Source organism: Arvicanthis niloticus, chromosome 23 (genome assembly GCF_011762505.2).
Source record: "Arvicanthis niloticus isolate mArvNil1 chromosome 23, mArvNil1.pat.X, whole genome shotgun sequence".
NCBI classification, from domain to species: Eukaryota; Metazoa; Chordata; class Mammalia; order Rodentia; family Muridae; genus Arvicanthis; species Arvicanthis niloticus.
The window spans coordinates 28,994,098-29,017,613 of NC_133430.1; the positions used below are offsets into that span (position 1 = coordinate 28,994,098).

The window sequence follows — 23,516 nt, forward strand, 5'->3', positions numbered from 1 at the left end:
GGGTGGGGAATGTGAAAATATGGTTCCCATTCATCCGACCTCATGCCTAGCTCTTCTATGTGCTAACTGATGCAGGGCAAATCTCTTCATTTCCCTTGGCTTTAATTTCTTCAGGCATAAAATGTATAAAAACGGAGCTCACCATAAGATTAGAATGAAGTTTGGGGCCTAGAGAGATAGCTCAGTGGTTAAGAGTGCATATTATTCTTCAGAGAACCTAAGTTCAGCTCCCAGCTTAAAAACTAGCTGTGACTCCACTGCTGGAAACATACATACATGTATGTTTAACCACATGTGTGGTTAAAATAAATATTGTAAAATATTATGGTAGTTTAGTTTGAATATACGTGTAAAGTGCTTCAGTCAGTACCTGAAATGTACTGAGTTGTCAATAAATGTTGATCGTAAGCTGTAGGTGTTGAGGTAACAAAATGTAGGTAAGAAAAATTAATCTGTGAGGATGGGATTGGATTGGGGGGACAGTGTTGGGATGTAATTAAATAGATTTTAAAAAATGGAAAGCTGTTTTGGAGCAAGTGTGTCAGTGTATGCCTGTAATCCCAAAACTAACTCAAAATGCTGAAGCAGGGGGATCACTGCAACAAGACCAACTTCAAAGGGGGCAGAGTGAAGGATGGGACAGATCAGTTCAACTACAATAACAAAATCGTATCTGTAAAAACAAAAACAACCAATTTGGAGTTGTGGGAGTCAGAACCCCTAAACAATGCAAGTTAAAGAAAAGCAGATTTTCAATAAGAGAAGCTTAGAGTTATAGCTCAGTGATAGACTGTTTGCCTAACATGCACAAGCCCTTGGTTCAGTTACCCTTACAAAAAAGAAAAGCCAGGTGGAGTGGTGCATAGATTTCAACCCACCACTTGGGAGACAGAGACACAGAGACCTGTGACTTTGAGGCCAGCCTGATGAAGCATACCAAGTTTCAGGATATCCAGAGCAACGTACTGAGAATCTCTTTTTTAAAAACACCCACAAGAAAAAGAAATTTATTTAATCTGAACTAGACTGTCTAGATAGAGGCATTAAATTCAAGTCACTTTGAAAGTGTGTACTGGATCATGTGGTGGATAGCCCTGGCCTCTTGCTGTCATGGTAATTCCACTCCTGGGAGGGGCTGCGAAGGAGGAGTGAATCTTGTAAACCTTCTGTCCAATCGAATTTGTTAAATAAAGGCTACAGCCAGTGATTGGGCAGTAGAAGAGGAAATGTTAGAATAGTATTTTATGTGTGAGTGTGTGGTTTCTGCCTGCACCTAATCTGTACACAACATGTGTACAGTACTGGTCAAATCAGGAAGATGGTGTCAGATGTTCTGAAATTAGAGTTATTGGTATTTGTATGTTCAAGAAAGGTGGATTTGACACTGAGAAACAAAATAGACTAATAACTAGTGTTCCATTTACTGGATGAAGATGTATGGTTAATTAAGTCCAGTCTTAGAGGCGGCCTTCTTTGTACTAAGTGAAACACAGACATGGAGGAGTCTTGTGACTTATGGATACTGGGTGAAAATCTAAGGGTGAACTTTGAGTTATAAAGTTGCTTTAGGATAGCACCATTGACAGCTAACCTTGTTTCTTCTTTATTCCTCTTGAGAATGTCCCCCGAAGTCAGATATTTACAGAGTGTCTCATGTTCATCAGAAGTTGGTTTTTCATTAACTTTAAATAGAAAGGATATGGGAAGTAAATGACAGAATTGTGGGCATAAAAATGTGAAAAAAGAAACCAGAACAACTTCAGCACTCATACCCCATCTTTTTTGTCTTTTATAGGATTTATTTTTATTCCAAATCCCTTCCTCCCGGGATGCCAGTGGCACTGGGTAAAACAGTGCCTTAAGTTGTACTCCCAGAAACCTAATGTCTGTAACCTGGACAAGCACATGACGAAAGAAGAGACCCAAGGGCTGTGGGAACAGAGCAAAGAGTTCCTAAGGTAAGTGGCTGTATTGAGTTTTGTTTGGTTCCCCCACCCCTCATTTCTACACAGCACTGTTCTTTTCTTTCCCCAAGAACATTTGGACAGATGCTTTGACAGTTACATTAAAATGAGATCCACTTAGAAGAGTTTTATCATAGTGTAGAAACTGAGTTCATCCACATTCATCATCACGTGATGTTCTTATCCCACTTCAGACACTTTTATCACGTGTGTTCCTTTAAATACTTGTAGAAAGAACCGCTGCTGATAGCACTGTGTCTTACATGGAGTTGCTCCTGCTAGCTCTTCTGTGGTGATGAGTCAGTTGTTGCTCATGGAAGAACTAGTGTTTGGATCTTGATGTTTCAGCATTCATTCCACAAATGCTCATTGGAGAAAACAGTTGGGTACCAGGCGTGATGCTGGGCATTGGAGACACAAGACTTAATTCATAGGATATGGACACTCTCCTTATGGAATGGTCTTTCAAAGGAATTATCTATGAAAGTAATTACAATGGAGCTGAGAAAATGCTGTAATAGTGGTTAGGAACTTGGGGAGCACAGGAGGAAATGATTCTTCCAAACAGGGTGAAGGTATCCAAGAAGAATTACTTTTTAATACAGTTTTTTATAAGTATTTTTTTTTTTTCTCTTTCTCTGACCATTTCAACTGTTCTTCAAAAATAACTAGGGATTTGCCATTCAGGACAGTAGACAATCTGGTTAGGGGTATTAGTCAGCCTGAGCAGAGGTGCAGTGTTTGAGACAGTATGTTCTGTGAGGTGTGTACTTCAGAGTGTTTGAGATTCAAAAGAAGATGGGAAACATTTGCTAGGCATATCCGTAGACCTTGCTTGAGTCTGCCTGTGGCCAAGCAAGGGGGACAGCGTATGCAAGAGTAATTGGAGTTCATGCAAGTTCTAACCAGCTTAATCAGTAGCTGGGTGAATTGCAGTACTCCAACATTCTGCTTCTTTCCTCTTACAGTTTTTATGCTGCAGAGTGGTGGTATTTAACCTGTGTGTTTATCTCAGTTCTAAATAGGAAAAAAAAAAACAGTTCTTGTCTTCTATGATTTTTGTAAAAATGTGAAGAAATAAAGACATTTAAATAGATTCATTGGCAGAATCCAGTGTAGAATTTATCCATTATCGTGAGAATGATCACTCGTATGGCAAGGTTGGAACAATTTATAGAAAATGCCTCCTGGAAGTCACAGGTACAGTAGACAAACCAGGAAGTGGGCATTGCAGGTAGAGTAGGGCCACATCATACAGGGCTCAGCAGTCTAGAGCAGCAGCTCTGGATCAGATCGCCTGTCTCTAGATCCTTGCTCGGTTCCATAGTAGCTGGCTAATCTTGAGCAAGTTTTTTAACATTTCCTTCCTGAGGGTTGTGAGTGTAGGTGAGAAGTCCTTAGATGCTTGTCGGAATTATATCAGCTTGGTGGCCTGTCTGCCCTTCATACCATAAACTGTTATGCTGATTCTAGAGGGGGAATACAAGATTGTCCTACCTCAAAAGGGAAGGGAAAACTACCATCAGGGGTTTCCTGTAAAGCTTCCTTGGTCCATAGTTTAAGGTACATGTAGGAGCAGTGAGGGAAACCTTTCCTTTTCTTCAGCTTTTCGTGCTTCCCTTAGAACCGAAGGCAATGTAAGGGAAGATGTGCCTGAATGAAATCACAGTGCTCAATAGCACTAAACCAGTCCAAACCAGTCTTCCTGATGCATGATGATAGAAACCTCAGCTGCATTCTGAGATAGCTCAGATGAACCTCTGCAGTAAATCAATCAATAGGCAATGGGAAAATACTTTTCTGTCTAATAAGGTGGTTATACCTTATGTTGTCAATGCTAGAAGAAATTGATATTCTGAGACCTTGTGCTGGCAGCATTGAAAATCAACTAGGTCTCTGCTTCTCGTCCTGTAGCTGTGTGATGTATGTTTCAGTCCTCTTGTGGGAAATGAAGGTGTTAGGTGGGATGAACCACCCAGGTATTTGAGTCATGACCTGCTACAGTCCTGTGAGCAGTATATGAAGTTCTCTCCACTCCCAAAGTCTGTAGAGTAAAAGTCATCTACTGTTCAGGAAGCTCCCCCAAGATAATCTGATTACCCCAACGTCTTCTCACCTGGGGAACCAAAAAATAAGATTTCAAAATGATTTCATTTCAATCTATGCCTTTTTCAGGAGCACTATAGCTAGAGTCTTACTTGGGTAATACAGCTGTATTTGTCTAGGCCGTGTGTTCTTCAGTATGATGTGGGTAGATGTGCACATTTTAAGTGCAAGCGCCTTTATTACAGCCTTATTCATCAACAGGAGACCATTAATCAGTCATGACCTGTCTCAGAAATAGGATATATCCATTAAAAGTTAAAAGGCATGAAATTCATCTCTTGCAAACAAAGTAGGCATTAGAGTCAGATTAAACTATCATTTCTCTCTGTCTTTATCCCTATGTCAGTCCAAGTCACTATCGTTCCATGTTTTCTACAGAATGCCAGCGTGGCCTCACAGCCATCTGCTTTTGCCCCCCTTCAAACTGCTTTCTACACAGAATGAAGAAGCCGTGTCATTTCACGGCTTCTCATCTATAGTTTGGTTGTGGTGAAGCTTCCCAAAGTTAGCACAGACGCTTTACTTCAAACGTCAGATTTGAGGACTTTCTAGGCTGCTCGTACTTGTGACCAGTGATGATGGTTTTGGGGGCATTTCATGGCCCCTTCATGTTTAGTGATTCACTAGAAAAGGCCTCAGGAAAACACTTGTGTGGGTGCCCTTCAATATCCAATCAGGACATAGTACCCTACATGTTGATTGATAAACCAGCAGTGAGTTCCAAGTTCTAGTGGCCTTAATTTTTTTAGCACTTTGTTGAATAGTCACTGCTGATTAAACCATTAGTCATTTGAGCTTGAGAGGTGACTCCAAGAGGAAAGTTTTTCCTTATTAGAACATGGACCTCAGTTCAGGTCCCCAGAACACAGGTGATTTCTTTTGTTTTAGTTGGGGTAGGGGAGCCAGTCATAGCCTTGTCGTGATACAAAGACTTGAGAGGTAATTAAGTTGGTAAAATGTTTGTCATACAAGCTTGAGGATCTGAATTCAACCTATCCACATTTAAAAAACAAAAAAAACTGCATAGTGCCACATACTTGTAATCCCTGAAAATAGAGACAGACAGATCCCTGGGGCTTACTTGCTGATCTAATTAGGATGCCCCTGTTAGGTAAAAGCAAGATAGACAGATACCTTGGAAATGACACCCAAGTTGACCTCTGGCCTCCAAGGGCATGCTCATCCACACACATACTTACACATGAATAGATACAAGTCATTAGCCATGTAATCGAATTCAGTCTTAAGGCCACGCCCATTTTGCATGTCCAACTAATATCAGTTAACATTAAACCTCACCCCTCTAATCACACTGTTGGATTTTGTGGGGTTACCAGCCAACATCCTGAATCATCACTCCTTAGCATAAACCCAGGTGTGATGCAAGGGCCCACCATGAGTTACAGTGGGACTGCTGTTAGGAAATTCTGAGGTTTTAGAGTGGGTGAGTTCGATGACAGAGCACTTGACTGACATGCATGAGGCTCTTGAGTTTTATTCCCAGGACCAGATATATAAAAGAAATTTCTATCTTAGAACCAGAGCAAAGAACTAGTCAAATTCCTTGTTTTATGACACTGTAGATTAATTGAAGCATGAACCTTATCAGTTCTCCTTCTAGCTCCCAAATGATTGACGTAAACACATACTAAGTTTATTAACAAGCTGCAAGCCTAGGCTGGGTATGTTCTGAGTTATTCTAACCCTCTAAAGCCCCAATACTTGCCATCTGGCTTCCCCTAGCTGGCTCTGGTCCATGTGTGTTCTCATGTCTGCTCTCTCATGGCAACCTCATGGTCTCTTCCCTGGTCCTGGGATCAGAAATCCAGGCTTCCTGTCTCCTCTGCCCAACTGTAGACTAATCAACTCTATTAACCAGTTAAGTAATTCTAGAGCATTCTTTACACAATACTGATGGAGGAGATGATTCAATGATCATGGCAATGCTAGCATCCAGGCTGGCACCAAGTCTGTGGGCACAGAAGTCAGCAACTGAATATAAGACCAACCGACATGACACCTGCATAGTTTTGTTTTGATATAATGTCTTTCTGTCTAATCCTGGAGCTTGCTATGTAAATCATGCTAACCTTGAACTCATAGAGCTCCTCCTGTATCTGCCTTCTGAGTGCTGAGATTAAAGGTAGGTACCACTATGCCCAGCACCATCATGGGGTTTTTTTGGGGGGGTGGAGGGGGTTGGTTGTTGTTGTTTGGGTTTTTGTTTTTTAAGAAAACAAGCATATTTCTTACACCTCAGAGTACACCAAGCATCCCATTGTGTTTTTATAAATCTGGAAGTGTTGACTTAGGTAGTCTGATCTGGCTCCATTGGTGGCTTTCCAGTGATGCACCACTGGTTTTTTGGTTGATTGGTGGGTGGGTTGATTTGGTTCTTTGAGATGAAGTTTCTCTGTGTAACCCTGGCTATCCTGAAACTTATTCTGTAAAGCTGGCCTTGAACTCAGAGATCAGTCTGCCTCTGCTCCCTTAGTGCTGGGATTAAAAGTATGTGCCACTGCCACACCACTATTTTTTGTAGACAAAAAAGAAAATACAATGCTTGTTTATATAACCCAGACTGCCTACTGCAGAGTGGACAGCTGTCCAGTTCGTTTCCATGCAATTAGTTAGGGTTCTCTTGAAAGCAGTGTTACAACATGGTTGCTAAGAAAAATGCCTACACTTATATAAAGGACTTAGCCATGACAGAAACAGCAAGCTGCTGTGGGAGCACATTGACCAGGGGAGAGGGCGGCCCGTCCACCCATGCATCATCCTTCTAATGCCTGGAGGAAGCATTGAGGGCAGAGAGCAGAACTGCTTCTGTTTGCTGAGAAAGTCAGTAGTTGGATAAAAATTTGAAGTTCGGTTAAATCTAGCACTTCTATTAAGCTAGGAACAATGGTGTACACAGTAAATACCAGCACTCACAAGGCAAAGACAGGCAGGTTGTTTCAGTTTGAAGCCATATTTGACTACCTAATGAACCTAATGAGTGCTAGCTAGCCAGGACTACATAATATGTGTGTGTGTGTGTGTGTGTGTGTGTGTGTGTGTGTGTGTGTGTGTGTGTGTGTATAGACTCTGACTCAAAAGTAAACAAAAATCTCAATTCCAGTCTTCATTCTCTTAATGTGTCTGCCTTCTTATCCAGCCTTGGTTAACAGCTTAGGCTATAAATGCATAGACATGTTTGTAGAGAGGACTGTCAGTACCATTTAAGATGATTCAATTCTCTTGGTTACAATCTTTGCAGGTCTAAAGAAGTGAATAAGCGGAGACCCCGAAGTTTACTAGAGAGATTGCGCTGGGTCACTCTGGGCTACCATTATAACTGGGACAGTAAGGTATTTGCTTTATTCCTTTGTTATACATTTATAGGTTCCATGTATCTCTAATCCTATCTCTAACCTCAGGAGGCTGAGACAGGAGGTGCACTAGTTCAAGTCCAATGTGGTCTATATAATAACAAGATTCTTCTCAAAAAATTAAATTAGGAGATACAGAGATGGCTCAGTGGTTAAGAACATCTGTTGTTGGTGCTGGAGAGATGGCTCAGTGGTTAAGAGCATTGACTACTCCTCCAGGGGTCCTGAGTTCAATTCGCAGCAACCACATGGTGGCTCACCATTTGTAATGGGATCTGATGCCTTCTTCTGGTGTGTCTGAAGACAGCTACAGTGTACTCTCACATACATAAAATAAATAAATAAATCTTTTTTTTTTTTAAAGGAAAGAGCATCTGTTATTCTTACAGAGGACCTAGCTTCAGTTTCCAGCACCCATATGTTAGCTCATATCCATCATATCCACCAAGGAATCTGATGCCCTCTTCTGGCCTCTCTGGGCAGTAAGTGCACACACATGCTGCACAGACATGCATGCCAGCAAAACACTCATATACATAAAATAGTGTTTGTAAAAGCTCAGATTAATTGATTGACTAATGCCCGTGAAGTCTCTCTAGCAGCACCTCACTGTTCTAAACAGTTAGATCTCCTGACAAAAGCCAGTCAATGATATAATAATATTTTCATTTGCTCTAATTATTTTTATGTACTTCAGAGTTACCCTTTCTTTACTAAGAAAATGAGAATTGAAAAGTACTAAGAACTACAAGAATATTCAAAGAAAACAGTAGGCAATAAAAAGGAGAACAGTGTGTAGACTGTGGGTGTGGCTGAAGGTCCTGAAGGACAAGACTTGACAGCAACCCTGATTGTCTAAAGGACTGAAGCTCAAAATAATAAAGGACACCTTAGTGTCTCTAACAACAACCTTCTGTTTAAGAGTGGCACACACCTTTAATCCCAACACTCTGGAGGCAGGAGCAGGCAGATCCGAATTCGAGGCCATCCTGGTCTACAGAATGTGTTCCAGATCAGCCAGGGCTGTTACACAGAGAAACCCTGTCTCATAAGAAAAAATAATAATAAACAAATAAACAAATAAATAAAAATAAAAACTAAAAAAGGAAGAAGAGGGACAGAAGTTCCAACCAAAGAGGTAAAGCCATCCACAGAAAAGCGTTTTTTCAATTAGTTCCACTCTTGATATTTTGTGACTTGCTCCAACTAGACTGCACCCGAACACTAGCAGAGTTGTAAGACAAACATGGTGTTTTCTGTTAAGATTTTACTTTAATTTAACCCAGAAAGAACTTAGAGTGAAGCAGCATCCAACCTATAGGTATGCATAGTCCAGGAAGCCCTAACTCCCAATGGCAGATTTGTCATTCTTGAGGAGTATGTGCAGTGTCTGAGGGTTAAGAGAAACAGAAGCAGGTTAAGGAGATAGATGACTGAGAAAGACTTCCAGTTTGAAGATCCTACCTAGGGGGCTGGAGTGATGGCTCAGTGGTTAAGAGCACTGACTGCTCTTCCAAAGGTCCTGAGTTCAATTCCCAGCAACCACATGGTGGCTCACAACCATCTGTAATGGGATCTGATGACCTCTTCTAGTGTGTCTGAAGACAGCAACAGTGTACTCATATACATAAAATAAATAAATAAATTAAAAAAAAAAAAAAAAAAAAAGATCCTACCTAGGCCATGATTTAAGTCAGATTTAATCCAAATGTTTTGAGCATATCATCTTGGCAGATTGACCAAGTAAATGGGCATCAAGCCAGGTTACAAGCTGTCTATAGTGTTTTTATAAATATTAAAATAATGTTTAATAATATTTAATAATAATCTTGGGAGAAGGACCTCACAGAACCCCACCCTTCCCTGTGGAACTATATGCTTGCTGGGGAAGGAAGAGATTTTCTTCAGCAGTAGCCACTGGTAAAGTACCCCTGTTTCTATAAGTAATGCTGCTGAAACCTCACTGGATCACCAAAAAAGTAAGAGTAATGGGAAGAAGACATGAGAGTAGAAGAGGGAAGGGGCAAGGAGGTCAAACAAGAGTGTTTAAAGCTTGACTGTGACTTAAAAAAATACATTTTGTGTGTGTGTGTGTTTCTGGAAATGTCACAATGAAACACATAATATGTTAACACAAATGTTCACATACACAAAAATTTGAGATGATAGTACAAGATGCCATGCCCAATTATTTCTGACATCTTTCACCAAAAAAAATATCTTTGTCTCAGTGATCCACAATAATAGTGAAGGGGATAGTTCTTCAGGTTGCCTCAGTGTCTCATTCATAGTGCAGTTTTACATTGATCATCTCGTTCCTTGGGCTCTCTTGGTCATAACAGTCCTGAGTTACTTTAACTTAAGAGAACTCTCCTGCTTCGGATTCAAATATGCTAGGATGGTAGGGAAGTTGTTTCTGTGTATATGCCAAAACGCGTGAACTTGTGTGACTTACCACTGCCTTGCATGCTGGGTGCTCAATATAGTGAATGGTTTATTATTAGATTTCTGTGTTGCCTCACGGCTGGGGAGATACCCAGCCAGGCATCAGGGCACACACTTGTTTCCCAGCACCTAAGGCAAAGTCAGAAGGATCACTACAAGTTGAAGACTGGCCTAGTGTGTATAGCAGGCTCCAGCTAGCCAAGGCTGCTTTATCTTGAGAACTTATCTTAAGAAAGAATGGGCTGGGGGGATTGGTGGGCCCCTGTGTGAATGGCATTCAGTGAGGCAAAGGATTTTATTCGACGATTTCTAATGTTTTGAGAAATTTGTTTATTTTTCCTATTTTCTCTACTTTTACCAAAGAAATACTCAGCAGATCATTATACACCTTTCCCTTCTGACCTGGCTTTCCTCTCAGAGCAAGTCGCCACGGCCTGTGGATTCCAGGATTTCCGAGCAGAAGCGGGCATCCTGAATTACTACCGCCTTGACTCCACACTGGGAATCCATGTGGACAGATCTGAACTAGATCATTCCAAACCCTTGCTGTCCTTCAGGTAACTTAATTTCAGGAATTTCAGATTGTTTGTTATTTTTTTTGCTAAGGCATTTTAAAGCTGAAATTAGTAAAGATTTAAGTTTTATAATGAGAGATACTGTCACTACTATATATAATAATAAGCAAGCGAGAACCAGTTTTTGTTATTGTTTTGGGGTTTTTGTTTTGTTTTTGAAGAGCAGAGCAAAATAGAGTAAAACATGAAGCCTGCTTGAAACTTTAAAAGAAAAGATGCTTCAACAAAACTTAAATGTGTTGAGATTCAGTGCTTGCTTTGCATGTCTGCTGCATCACATTTTATTTTGCAGCAGGCCTGTCGGCTGTCATAATAATGTATGGGCAGCAGATCATAGGTTGATCGCTCAGAAATACAAGCCAGAATAGTTTCACAGTGATGACTTGTGGGCTGAGGAGACAGCTCAGTTAAGTAACTTGCTGAACTAGCATGAGGACCTGAGTTCAGAACCCAGGTAAAAATCCAGACATATGAAACAGCACATGCTTGTAATCCAGGGGCGTGAGCCGGGGTAGGGGAGGTGAGGCCTGTGAGATGGCTCATCAGAGGCTGCAAGTTCAGTCTTGGGACCCTGTTGCAGGATATTTGATCGCACTGTGAACACCAACATTGTGTAATTTACTGGAAGAAGAAGAAAAAAAAACCTGTTTCTAGTTGTGTTGTGGCACACCTTTAATTCCAAACAATGAAGGTAAAGTTAGTTTGTAGAAGAAAACACCCATGTTGGAAAGTGATGTCTAATTGAGTGGCAGACAAAGTGCCACATCAGAGAAAGATTTGACAGAATAGGATATGTCCAACTCTGACGAGACAGAGGAGGAGACAGGTTTACCCAGAAAGTTTTACAGAGACAGGTCGAAGAAAGAACAAGCTAGACCCTGGTAAAGAACAAATGAGAAGGAGCCAGGAGATTAGAACAGATGGCTAGAGTTACTCTGAGACCAGTTCAATAAGAAACAGGGAGAAGAAGCTGGATTCAGTCAGTAGGCATGGGGAGGAGTTTTGAGCTAAGACTGCTGAGTTGAATCATCAAGCCAGAGCTCAGAAAGAGTCAGCTCGTACAGCAGCAAGTCTCAGAGGCCTAGATTAGATTGTACAGAGGCTAGAGGCTTCCAGGGCTAGACCTGGGTTAGCAGATGGAGGCAGTAAGTCAGGAGAGGACAATTATTTCAGGCAAATAAAGGTTACTTTTATAGGACCCCCATGGAGAAGAGTGAAGCAACTCCTCCAGGAGTTATCCTGACCTTTCACATGCACTGCGGCCTGAGCACAGCCACACAAAAATAAGGAGATGATATGTGAAGCATTTCCCTAACAAGCCTGGTGGCCTGACTTGATGCCCAAACTCCACAGTAGAAGGAGAGAACTCCTAAGTGTTCTCTGACTGCCATGTGTGCTCCATAGCACATTCACACACATGGTAACTAAAGTTGATTCTCAGCGCCCGCATGGTAGCTCACAGCCACCTGAAATTCCGGCCCCAGGTAATCCGGTTCACTGTTCTGGCTCTGCGTACACTGGGCACATGTGTACAAACATACCTGTGGTCACCACCCATACACATTTTGAAAAACAGAATACAAAGATGGAAGACATCAGCGTTAACTTTTGGCCTCCACAGAGGTGCACACAGATCAAAAGTACATAAGAATCATGAGGTGCTTTAGCAGGAGAAGTCACCTGCCACCGCTCACATCCCCAGTTAACCACTGAAAGCTGTGTAGCAGAAAGAACTGGCTCCTGTGAGTGGTCCTCTGGCTTCCATACTGTGGCAGATTAAGAAATGTAAGAACTTGGAACCAGTGTCCAGCTGCAATGAAAAAAAGGATGCAGTTAGCAGTAACTTTCACAAATGTAACTAATAACAGAAACTTTTTTTTTTTTTTTTTTTTTTTTTTTTTTTTTTGTTGGTTTGGGCAGTCTGCCATCTTTCTCCTGGGTGGCCTCAAGAGAAATGAAGCCCCCACAGCCATGTTTATGCACAGTGGTGACATCATGGTAATGTCGGGTTTCAGCCGCCTGTTAAATCATGCAGTCCCTCGAGTCCTTCCACATCCTGATGGGGAGTGCCTGCCTCACTGCCTAGAGACACCTCTCCCAGCTGTCCTCCCTAGCGATTCATTGGTTGAGCCCTGTTCTGTGGAGGACTGGCAGGTGTGTGCCACCTACTTGAAAACTGCTCGAGTTAATATGACTGTTCGTCAGGTCCTGGCCACAGGCCAGGACTTTCCTTTAGAACCCACAGAGGAGAGAAGAAGAGACATTACTGCAGATGGTTTGTGCCATCTGCATGACCAGAATAGCCCAGTAAAACGGATAAGGTTGAATCCTACCGCTAAAACCTAGGGGCTAGATTCTCTTACTCAGGCAGGCTTTTGTTGCCACGCAAGGGAAGAAGTCGTCTATCATGCTGCTGCCTTGGGCCCATCTTAGAGCCTAAAAACGGATTAGAGTAACCTACTTGTCCAGTTCTAAGCTCTTAGAGAAGGAGTGTGTGTTTGTCATGCCGTATCAGTATAATGATCCACACAGACATAAGCATCATGAGGGTGGACGAAGTGAGTTCATATGTCTGTGCTGAGTCAACACCTCAAAGCTTGTTAATAGGAAATAGTGTCTTTCTCCCAGCACTATGTGATCTATGAACCAGCCACCAGAATACCTAATCCTTAGTCATCAGATTCTTCGGCTCTTCACTCTTCTCTGCGCTCACAGAGGAATCTTAAGCAGATGAAGACAATGAAATTAAAGTGTTCCTTGGGAGCCACAGTTGTCACTTAATTGGTAGAGCACATGCCTGCCATACACTAAGCTCTGGGTTCAGTATCCAGTGCCACATAAGTCAGGTGTAGTGTATGCCTGTTTCTTATGCACTCCACGGGTAGAGGATCAGACATTTAAGGTCACCCTCCTCTCTAGACTACCTGGTAGGTTTTTTAATGACTAAAAGTCTCTAGGGGGGTGTTGTTAGCTGTTTCTCCGTGAATAAACTTACTCTATTTAAGTTAAAGATCTGTATCTGTCTTTGAGGGTTGGTGTATCAAGAGTTCACGTTTCCTCGTGTGTTATTGTTCACGATACTGAAGTCTCTAGCTGTCTCTCCCCTGAGCATTATGCTGTGCTGGAAGAATGTTTCTTGGCCTTGTGGTCATTGATGTCAAAAATACAGTGTCATCTCCATGGGGGAATTTTGGTGGTGCTTTCTAGAAACTGGGTGTACCTGTTAATTTGGGAGACAGGGACTAGCTGAAAGCCACTGTCCTGTCTGCTGCCTAGAGTGTGATTTGTTCAATTTCCAACTTTCTCTGCCCTGTTCCCCCACCCCCTTTATTTATGTGCACCTGATCATTGGGTTTGTGTGATAAAAGCAGGTGTGTTATTTTTTAATAAGGAAAATAAGTAATACAAATTCCTTACATAAGCTAGATTCTAAAATTAGTGCATGATTGGAGAATTTTTTGTAACTCACATTTGGGAAATTTTTCTTAACATTTCTTTGATGATCCATTAAATTTGACTCACATGAAACCAACAAGCTGGGTTTTTGGTTTGGTTTGGTTTGGTTTGGTTTGGTTTGGTTTGGTTTGGTTTGGTTTTGGTAAACCCAACAGAAAGTTTATCAATGCCATTAAAACAGACTCTTTAGCCACTCGGTTGTGGTGCATGCCTTAATCGCGGCACTCAGGATGTAGGGGCAGGTGGATCTCTGAATTAGAGGCCGGCTTGGTCTACAGGTGAGTTCTAGGACTGCCAAGGCTCTCTAGAGTATCAGAGGCCTGGGTTTAGGAATGAGCTGGAATAGGCTAGCCGAGAGCATCCCATGATCCTGTAGGGGGCATGCTCAAGTAAGATTGGAGATCAGCAAACTTCAGCTCAGTTCCAGTTTCTGTGCTGTTTGCAAGCCATTTCTAAGTGGCTGTGGAGAGGGTTCATAAGAATATGCTGTGAATAAAGTTCCAACTCCAGAATTAATTTCTTGAATGAGGCGCAGCTGGAGAGATGACCCAGAAGAACCCAGGTTCAGTTCCCAGCATCCACATACATGATAGCTCTTAAGTAACTGTAACTCCAGTTCAAGGGACCCAACACCCTCTCTGTCATCTGGGCCCCAAGCACACATGTGACACATACATTGAAGAGGCAAAAGACTCAAACATAAAAAGTTTGTATAGTGGGATTTGTGTGTATTTTAAAGATTTTAGGAACAAATACCTTTGAGTTAAAAGTTCAAGGTTAGGGGCTGGAGAGATGGCTCAGCAGTTAAGAGCACTGACGAACTCAATAGAGTTCAATTCCCAGCAACCACAGGCTGGCTCTCAACCATCTGTAATGGGATCTGAAGTCCTCTTCTGAAGACAGCTACAGTGTACTCACATACATTAAATAAATAAATCCTTTTTTTAAAAAAGTGCAAGGTTAGTCCTACAGAACCAAGATCTGATTGGCACCTTGACAGAACAAGTTTAGCCTCCTAAGAAACTGCATCTGAAAGAAGGAAACAACAAGCCTGTCGCCTAGGAAACGACAGTGGGAAGTACTGTTTTCCCAAGAATGAAATTAAAATGCAGCACGGGTAGTCCAGTTGATATGCTGTCAGTGCAGAGATGCAGGGAGGCTTCACCATGCCCCTCTGCTCTGCTGTAAGGATGTAAAGTGCTGGCCCTTTGGGTGTTTGCACTATGGAACATGGTCCCACACTGTCCATTTTTTCCTTTCGGAAACTGAGAAATCATGTGACCCTTTTAAATGTTTTCAGGAGTGTTCTTGGGTCAATATATTTCACTACTGAGATTTGAGTCTACGGAAGTATCAGTCATTCCAGGGAGGGTTTTGTTCAAGAATGTTTATCAGAGTGAAGATCTGAAGCAAGTCCCATGTCCAGCGTCAGGAGGTGGCTGCTCAAATTTCTCATTTCTCCACAAATGGTTCTGGAGCTTCTTCGACTAGGCAAAGCAGTTCCCTTCCTGAAACTAGAGTCCTGCTGACATCACACCCATATATAGAAGACTAGTCGCCTTTTCAAGGACAGCAGGAAAATAGGGAACTGTTTATACCATAGAAAGCCTGATCGTTAACTATACAGAGCAACATTTTGTACAGAATGGTAAATATTTCTTAATTTTTATCTAAATTTTGTATGTTCAGTGTTTTGCCTGTTCCTGATGGTTCTATTTACATACTTTATTTCTAAAAGAAACTGTTCACCAACATGTGAATGTTTTTATGTTTCCCTGTACTTCTGATTTATATTGATAATCTTTTTAAATACTTTCTTATTTTAAAAAAATATTTTTTTTAAAAGGTGATAATTAAATTTCATTTATTTCATGTGTGGGGGTGTTTTGCTTTCTTATATGTCTGAATAGCACTTGCTTGTCTGGTGCCTGTGGAAATCAGAAGAGAGTGTTGGATTCCCAAAAACTGGAATTAGAGATGTTTGTGAGACAGCATGTGAGTGCTGGGAGTGATTTTGGAGCTCTGGTAGAGCAGTAAACTGTGTTTTTAACTGATGGGCCATCCCTCTGACCTGAAAAGCATAGTTCTTAAACCTGGTAAACCTGCCTCAGTGGGGACTTTAGAATGCAAATCTAGGAACAATATCCTTGTCTAGCAAAAAGGACTTGTTTAATGAAATTATGTTTTAAAGTGCCTGTATCATACCAGGTGTAGTTATGTGTGCCTTTTTAAATTCCAGCACTTGGGAGGCATGGGCAGGGGGTCTATAGTAAATTCCTGGTCTTTCGGAGTGACATAGTAAGACCCTGTCTTGGAAAATAAACTCAAAAAGTACCAATATCTTTTGCAGGAGGGTATTAACTTGGAAGGAATTCCTAATGGAACAGCTCCCAGTCTTGTGTAACTCCAGATTCAGAGTATCCAGCACTTTAACCCCTGAGAGCACAAGGGGCATGCATGTGGTGCATAGGTACAGTGCAATTAAAGCACCCATGCACACAGAGAATAATATGTTTAGCTGGGTAATGGCTGCTCATGCCTGTAATCCCAGCACTCGGAAGACACGCAGTGGAGTTTGAGGGAACCTGGTCTACAGAGTTCCAAGACAGCCGGGGCTACACAGGAAAACCTACTCAGAAGCAAAAGGAAAAAAAGTAATACTTTTAAGTGGGTATATGCATAGAAAATATATATTCTCATCTTCCCTCCCTCCCCCCCCCCCTTTCTCCAGCAGTAAGTTGCTCTTTCAAAGGTCTTTATGAAGGGAATCCTTTGAAGGGTTGAGTCAAGCATACGCTGAGCTCAGCACCAACTGGTGAAGGGCCACGGTCAAGCTTCCTAATGTCTTTCCTGATCAAGTGTGACAGCTTCTCTCTGGGTTTTGAGATCTTCACACAGAAACCTTGCTGGGCAGCTCTGATTACTGCTTAGTTCCTAGAAGTGAAATTATTGCAAAGGGTCTACTTCTGAAAACAAGTGGGAAGACCACATGACTAACTGGGTCCTCTGCTGCCTGTTGTAGTGTCTCTTCCCTGCTGCTGTGTTCAGCCCATGGCTGGTTTTGCCTGGGTCCCAAGGCCTTTGTGAGACACCAATGTATTGCTAAACCAGGCAGTCAGCAAGATAATAGCTTTCCCGTGTTCCGGTTTTCTTAGTTCCTTTTTCACTGAGATGAGCTGGTCTTAGTCCCTTTCCCTTAATATCATGGCCGTTTATGTTGAGTTGAGGGGAAAAAAAAAAAAAAAAAAAAAAGGCCAGGCGGTGGTGGCGCACGCCTTTAATCCCAGCACTTGGGAGGCAGAGGCAGGCGGATTTCTGAGTTCGAGGCCAGCCTGATCTACAGAGTGAGTTTCAGGACAGCCAGGGCTACACAGAAAAACCCTGTCTCAAAAAACAAAAAAAAGAAAAGAAAAGCCCTAAAACCCTAGAAGGATTCAACTGAGGCAAATTTGAATGGTAATGAGGCTGCCGGGAGCTTGGGGGCGGGCCTGCTGAACTCAGAGGCCCCCAGAGGAACTGCAGGAAAGACGTCTCATCCAGGATTCCAGCTTTGCAGAATACAGAGGAAAGAACAATAGAAGCCTACGTGAGCTTTTTCCCCACTGGGCCATCTCCCTTGCTCCTTTACCCTGTATCTAATTCCCCAAGAAACTCTTGGCTCTAACGTTTTCACATTTCTGGTCCCTTCTCAAGTCATTGTTGCTCCCCTGACCCAAGCAACTGCCATCTCTGCTGCCTCACAGGCTCCTCCCATTCTTGACTCTCCTCCCTGTCTCCATAGCCAAGGCAGACCATATCCCCCTCTTCTCCCCGAGTCTAAGGCAGAATGTCAGCAGTCACCTACCAATCCTTACCCCAGCTGGCCCCTGATTTCTCTGCCATTCAGCCACTTGGACTTCATTCTTCCTCTGGTCATTCTAAAGTCTGCATAGGTTACTAAGTATTGGGATGAAATATGATAATTTAAATATGACTAATTATTTTTTTCCTCCCTAAGACTCTCAGTGCCACAAGACAAAGATGGGTTCTGTTCTTTGTGGCATATAGCTGTTAAGTGTTGGCATGAATGTGTGGAAGGGCTGTGATCCACTGCTGTGGCAATGTAAATGGGTAAAACCCTGGTAGGTAACTGTCAGTGTTGACATAAACTTTAATCCAGGAAATTAGGCCTTTTCCCTATAGAATCTCCACATGAGTACACACAGAGTAAAAAGATACTCATAATGAAAACCTGGGGGCTGGAGAGATGGCTCAGCAGTTAAGAGCACTGATGAACTCAGTAGAGTTCAATTCCCAGCAACCACAGGCTGGCTCTCAACCATCTGTAGTGGGATCCAATATTCTCTTCTGGTGTATCTGAAGGCAGCAACACTGTATTCATACACATCTTTTTTTTCAAACCCTATTAAGACTGGAAAAATGGTTCAGTGGTTCAGAACACTGACTGCTCTTCCAGAGTCCTAAGTTCAATTCCCAGCAACCACATGGTGGCTCACAACCATCTGTAATGAGATCTGATGCCCTCTTCTGGTGTGTCTGAAGACACCAACAGTGTACTCCTATACATAAAATAAATTAATCTTTAAAAAAATAATGAAAAACTGCTAACAACCCAGAAGGCGGTAGCAAGCAACTAATAGAGTATGTGCACACTGAAGCACATTAATGCTGAGAGAGACATGGTGGCCAACAGCTGTGATCCCAGCACTCCAGATGAAAAAGCAGGAGAATGAGATTGCCCTGGTTCCAGACCATCAACTTAAAAAAAAAAAAAAAAAAAAAAAAAAAAAAAACAGGTGGTAGTAGTGCTCACCTTTAATCGCAGCACTCAGTAGGAAGAGGCAGATGGATCTCTGTTTGAGGCCAGCCTAGTCTAGTAAGCATCAAGTGTGTTACAGAACAGCCAGGGCTACACAGAGAAACCCTGTCTGGAAAAACAAAACCAAACAAACAAAAAATTGACATGCAAAGCCATTGCTCCGTAAATGTATATGTAACAAGTGACCGTTTAAAAAACAAAAATAACAAAAAACTTCTGTTTTTCCAAACAAGATTTCTCTGTGTAGCCCTGGCTGTTCTGGAACTTGGCTGACCTTGAACTCAGAATCTGACTGCCTCCCATGTGCTGACATGAAGGTGTACACCACCACTGCCCAGGGTACAGAAACTTTGCGTCATGTTCATGTGTTGTAAATACATCTGGGAGAATTCATCCAAACGTAGTGTTATGGAGGAGACAAGTGGAAGAAGGCACTTTCGCACTGTATAATTTTGTGTTCTCTGATTTTTTATAGAAATACATTCATGTATTATTATCTATGCGTGTTTTTAACTGCACATAACGCCTTATAAACAGTCCTATGCAGGCATTCAGGCATAGTGGTTCACATCAGGCATAGTGGTTCACATCTGTAATCCCCACGTTCTAGAGGCTGAGGTAGAAGTGGCAAAGAACAAAGCCAGTCTGGGCTACATAGTAAGACCTGTCTTTAAAAACAATACCATGTTCAGTAATAAAAGTAAAGGTGAGGTTTGCCTCTCTAGTCTCAGCCTACCCTGATCCCATGTTTGTAAATAAGAGCTGGTATCTGGTCATCTGTTGTAAACAGCTGCCAGGCTCTTCTGGCTTCTTGCCAAGCTGCCTGGAGAATTCGTGATCCCACCTATTCCAAGAAGAGAATCAGCCTCTTGCCTTTCTGCATCCCAACGTCAGACACCTTACTGTGCCGGCCAGCTTTGGTCTGCTCCCACTATGCAAGTACCAGTCCTGGGCTTTGCTTAGTAGGGCAACAGATAGGTTGTAGTTGAGGTTGAGCCATTTTGTAAGGTCCTTAGGACTACCCTGAGAAGGATTACTATATTCTGGGGACATGCCTGGGACATTGAAGACTACAGAGCCCTAAGACTGCATTTCTGTGAGCCCCATGTTAGCGGCAGAAGGGAAGAGAGAGAAACTCCTGTTTGGACACACCAGGAGGTGGCTACACTGTGTGCCTCTCTCTGGTTAGGTATTAGATGACATTGCATCTGTATTGTAGCTGCAGGTGTAGCTTCTGAGAGCACTGGACATTGGACCTAAGGGCTCTGCTTTGGTTGTGATGACTTTGCTTTGGTTGTGATGACACAAGTCTTTAATTCCAGCCTTCAGGAGGCAGAGGCAAGCCTAGTCTACAAGAGTACCAGGACAGCCAGAGTGACACAAAGAAACCGTGTCTTGAAAAAAAACAAAAACAAAACAAACAAACAAAAAAAGTACTCTAGCAAAAAGGTCCCAGGCTCAGCCATGGTGAAAGTGTGGACAATCCTGCTCCTGCCAGTCATGTTCTATCTGAGCCATTAACTGTTTACTCTGTTACTCAGACAGGGAGAGATGCAAGAGAGCTAGCTAAAGCCAAACAAAGCATGAGCGTTGCCAATCAGGCATCTTGCCCTGGTTCTTCTGGCAACTATTGGACATCGGTGGAGGGGTCATCATGTTGGTCGGATGCTGGCCGGCATCGTTTTTACCCTCTGGTCTCCTGGGGGTGGGGGGTTGGGAGAAACACCTGGATGACCATGAGGGTATAATAATGGGCCAGGCACGAGGTGCAATAGGACAGACCTCTAACCCAGAGCCAAAGGGTCGCCTTCCCGGAGCAAATGATGTAAAACCTGACAGCAAAGGAGGAAACTTGGTTTCACTCTGCTACTATTTGGGTCAAAGGGCAGCTAAAGGTTCTCTCAATTGTTTCATCCCTCCTGTGAAAACAAAGCCGCCTCCAGCATTTGAGGACACTTTTAATCTTGATGTAACAGATTATTCGTGACTCATCCTGACAGTCATTCTTTGTATTCGTGGCCCACAGCACTACCTGGCAGCTTTTACTCACCCACTATCTGTGTCCTCCAGAGAATAAATTCCCCAAAGCACTCTCTTTTGGAGCTGCTTCCCTGACTCCTGGCAGCATGCAATGTATAGTAGCTGCTCAGGTGAAGAACCACCCCCCACCCTTGGTCATAGTCTAGCCATGACACTGATCCCCCAAAGCTCTTTGCAGATCCGTAGCCACGAGAGAGAAACAACATCGACTGGGGTTTGTGCGTCTTCAAGCCAGCCTCTGTGTTGATACTGTGGGTGGGACTGTGGTAGAAAAGCCACCTTGGGCATCACTATCAGAACTTGACCCAAGTGCTCAGGCCCTTAGGTAGGAAGCATGTTCAAACAGAAAACAGCCAACTGCAGGAAGCAGAGCTGAGCCTCCAGGAAGTAGAATCAGGAAAAGGGATCAGAACCCAGTGGCAGTCCTCTTTTCCTCCTGTACGTCCTTCCCTCTGCGGTCGTAGCTGCTTTGTGTTTGCTGCCTTAGTCCAACTCTGATAGTTTTACTTACACGGGGCTGCCACTACTTGACCTGAATTGATGGAAGACAATCAGCTTGGCCACCTTTGGGTCAGCCGTGTGCCCCAGACCAGTTACCTATGATGGAGGAGGCAGAGATGCCTGATGACACATAGGGCCTAGCTCTTCAAACGGCAAAGGAAGGACAACGGATGGACAGAAAGGAGGGGATTACTGGAAGAAGTGATTGACATGTCTGACCACATTCACTGTACGGTCCTCCTTTTAGACTGAAGTGCTGGAAGACATTAAGTCCAGATCACTGGTTCAGAGACGATAGACGTGGAACCTGTCCAACCCCCTTAACTAATGGCTACTCACAGGCCTTCCCCCAAACAAAACCCCTTCAGGCCCCCCACATAGTACCCCTTAGGCACCATTTGAAGGTTGGAAATGAGGTTGAGGCATCTGGTGTCCCCACAGTCCCATTGCTTTGGAGACTAGGAGCAATTGAGGTGCTTTCAGCCAGAAAAATATAATTTAAGGGCTTGGCATCTGGCTGGGAGCTGAGAGATGTGTTGCCATGGAGATGCCTCGCTTCATTTAACAGCAGCACATCCACACAGAGGCACACTCGGCACCCTGTCAGCTGCCCCCATGTAGCGTGCACACACCTCTGGCAGAAATATGTCCGCAAGAGGCAGAGCCCATTCCCAGGACCCTCCTCCTCATAGATACCCATACTCCTCCTCACCCTTTCCTAAAGGCCTCAGCCAATCACGTCCATGCAGCATAAAGCACTCTAGGGACAGTAGAGTGACTCATGACTGCAAATTCTCTGCACTAACCGTATGCAACATAGAAAGCCACTGGGTCCATGCACTTCTTCGGTGGCCCCAGAATGCAGCTGTATCACCACCCTCCTAAGTCTGCTGTGCATATCTTCTCCAGATCTCTAATAAAGCCCAGAAGACAACATTCAGGGAGAAGAGTGTAGTAGTCACCACACCCAAATGTTACTCTATTTGCTTAAGAGAACAGAGGTTAACTTCTCTAGACAGTCCAGAGGACCAAAGCCCCACAATTACCCAGAAGGCCTCAGGTGACTCAAGCCATGCAGTGGACATCCATTAGTAAGGTGAGCAAATGAGGCTGAGCTGTACAAATCTGTAGTCTGCGGAAGCTCACAGAGCTAAGCAACCCATGTATGTTCACATGAATACATTTCAGCATGAAATGACATGCATGTAAACAGGATGCATATGAAGGAGTCTGAAACGCGTGGCGTTAATAGAGGGGTGATGGGAACTGTTTCAGCTAACTACCCTTAAACGTCACTGCATGAAAAAACAATGGTTTATCTTCCCAAACCTGCGAGTCACTGAAGGAGTTGCCAAGAGCTCATGTACAGTGCTGTCAGGTCGGCTGCTTGGGTCTCCCTCCGAATGGCCTGTCCTCATACTGCAGTGCAATCAGCTTCTTGGGGACCCCAGGACAGTATTCCAAGACTATGAAAGCAGAACCATCAGGACTTTGGAAGGTCAAGACACTGGTCTTCACCTGTGTCCCATCTGATACATCCTACTGGTCAAAATTCAGACCAATCTTTCAAGGGAAATAATCTCTTTAAAAAAAAAAAAAGATTTGTTTATTTTATGTATATGTGAGTGCACTGTTGCTGTCTTCAGACACACCAGAAGAGGGCGTTAGAACCCGTTATAGATGGATTTGAGCCACCATGTGGTTGCTGGGAATTGAACTCAGGACCTCTGGATGAGCACCCAGTGCTCTTAACCACTGAGCCATCTCTCCAGCCCAAGGTTCCCATTAAACTAATTTTACATGTGTATGCTGTTCCCGCTGAGGTGATCTACTCTATGTGTATAGATGATCTAACAACCCTCCAGGCTTGGGGAAGGAAGACAGGCAGAAAACAAAATCCCTATTTTTTTGGGGGGGGGGGAGGTTCGAGACAGGGTTTCTGTAGCCCTGGCTGTCCTGGAACTCACTCTGTAAACCAGGCTGGCCTCAAACTCAGAAATTCGCCTGCCTCTGCCTCCCAAGTGCTGGGATTAAAGGCATGCGCCACCACAGCCCGGCAAAATCCCTATTTTCAAAGCAACAAGTTAAAGAGACACGGACGCAACTCACTGGTGAGGCATTTGCCTGGTGTACTTGAAGCCCTGGGCTTCATCCCTGGTACCACACCAGCACCAAAGGGGCAAGTGACGTAAGCATCATGACAATGGCCACTGAGTCATGAGCAAGGGCCTGGTCTATA

The 23,516-nt window shown here is 43.2% G+C and overlaps 1 protein-coding gene and 1 non-coding gene across 2 annotated transcripts in view; both read left to right on the forward strand.

Moving 5' to 3' along the window:
• The window catches only part of Alkbh1 (alkB homolog 1, histone H2A dioxygenase), a 20,801-nt gene extending 5,012 nt beyond the window's left edge, over positions 1–15,789 (forward strand). The window contains exons 3-6 of the mRNA XM_076921553.1: positions 1,796–1,958; positions 7,330–7,420; positions 10,250–10,442; positions 12,371–15,789. Of these exons, the coding sequence (XP_076777668.1) occupies positions 1,796–1,958; positions 7,330–7,420; positions 10,250–10,442; positions 12,371–12,807 (884 nt within the window). The 3' untranslated portion in view covers positions 12,808–15,789. The remainder of the gene's footprint in view (positions 1–1,795; positions 1,959–7,329; positions 7,421–10,249; positions 10,443–12,370) is intronic.
• On the forward strand, positions 2,779–2,913 carry LOC143437226 (small nucleolar RNA SNORA58). Its single transcript, XR_013106838.1, has one exon. It is a non-coding gene; the product is annotated as a small nucleolar RNA SNORA58 (small nucleolar RNA).
• Positions 15,790–23,516: the final 7,727 nt, after the last annotated feature.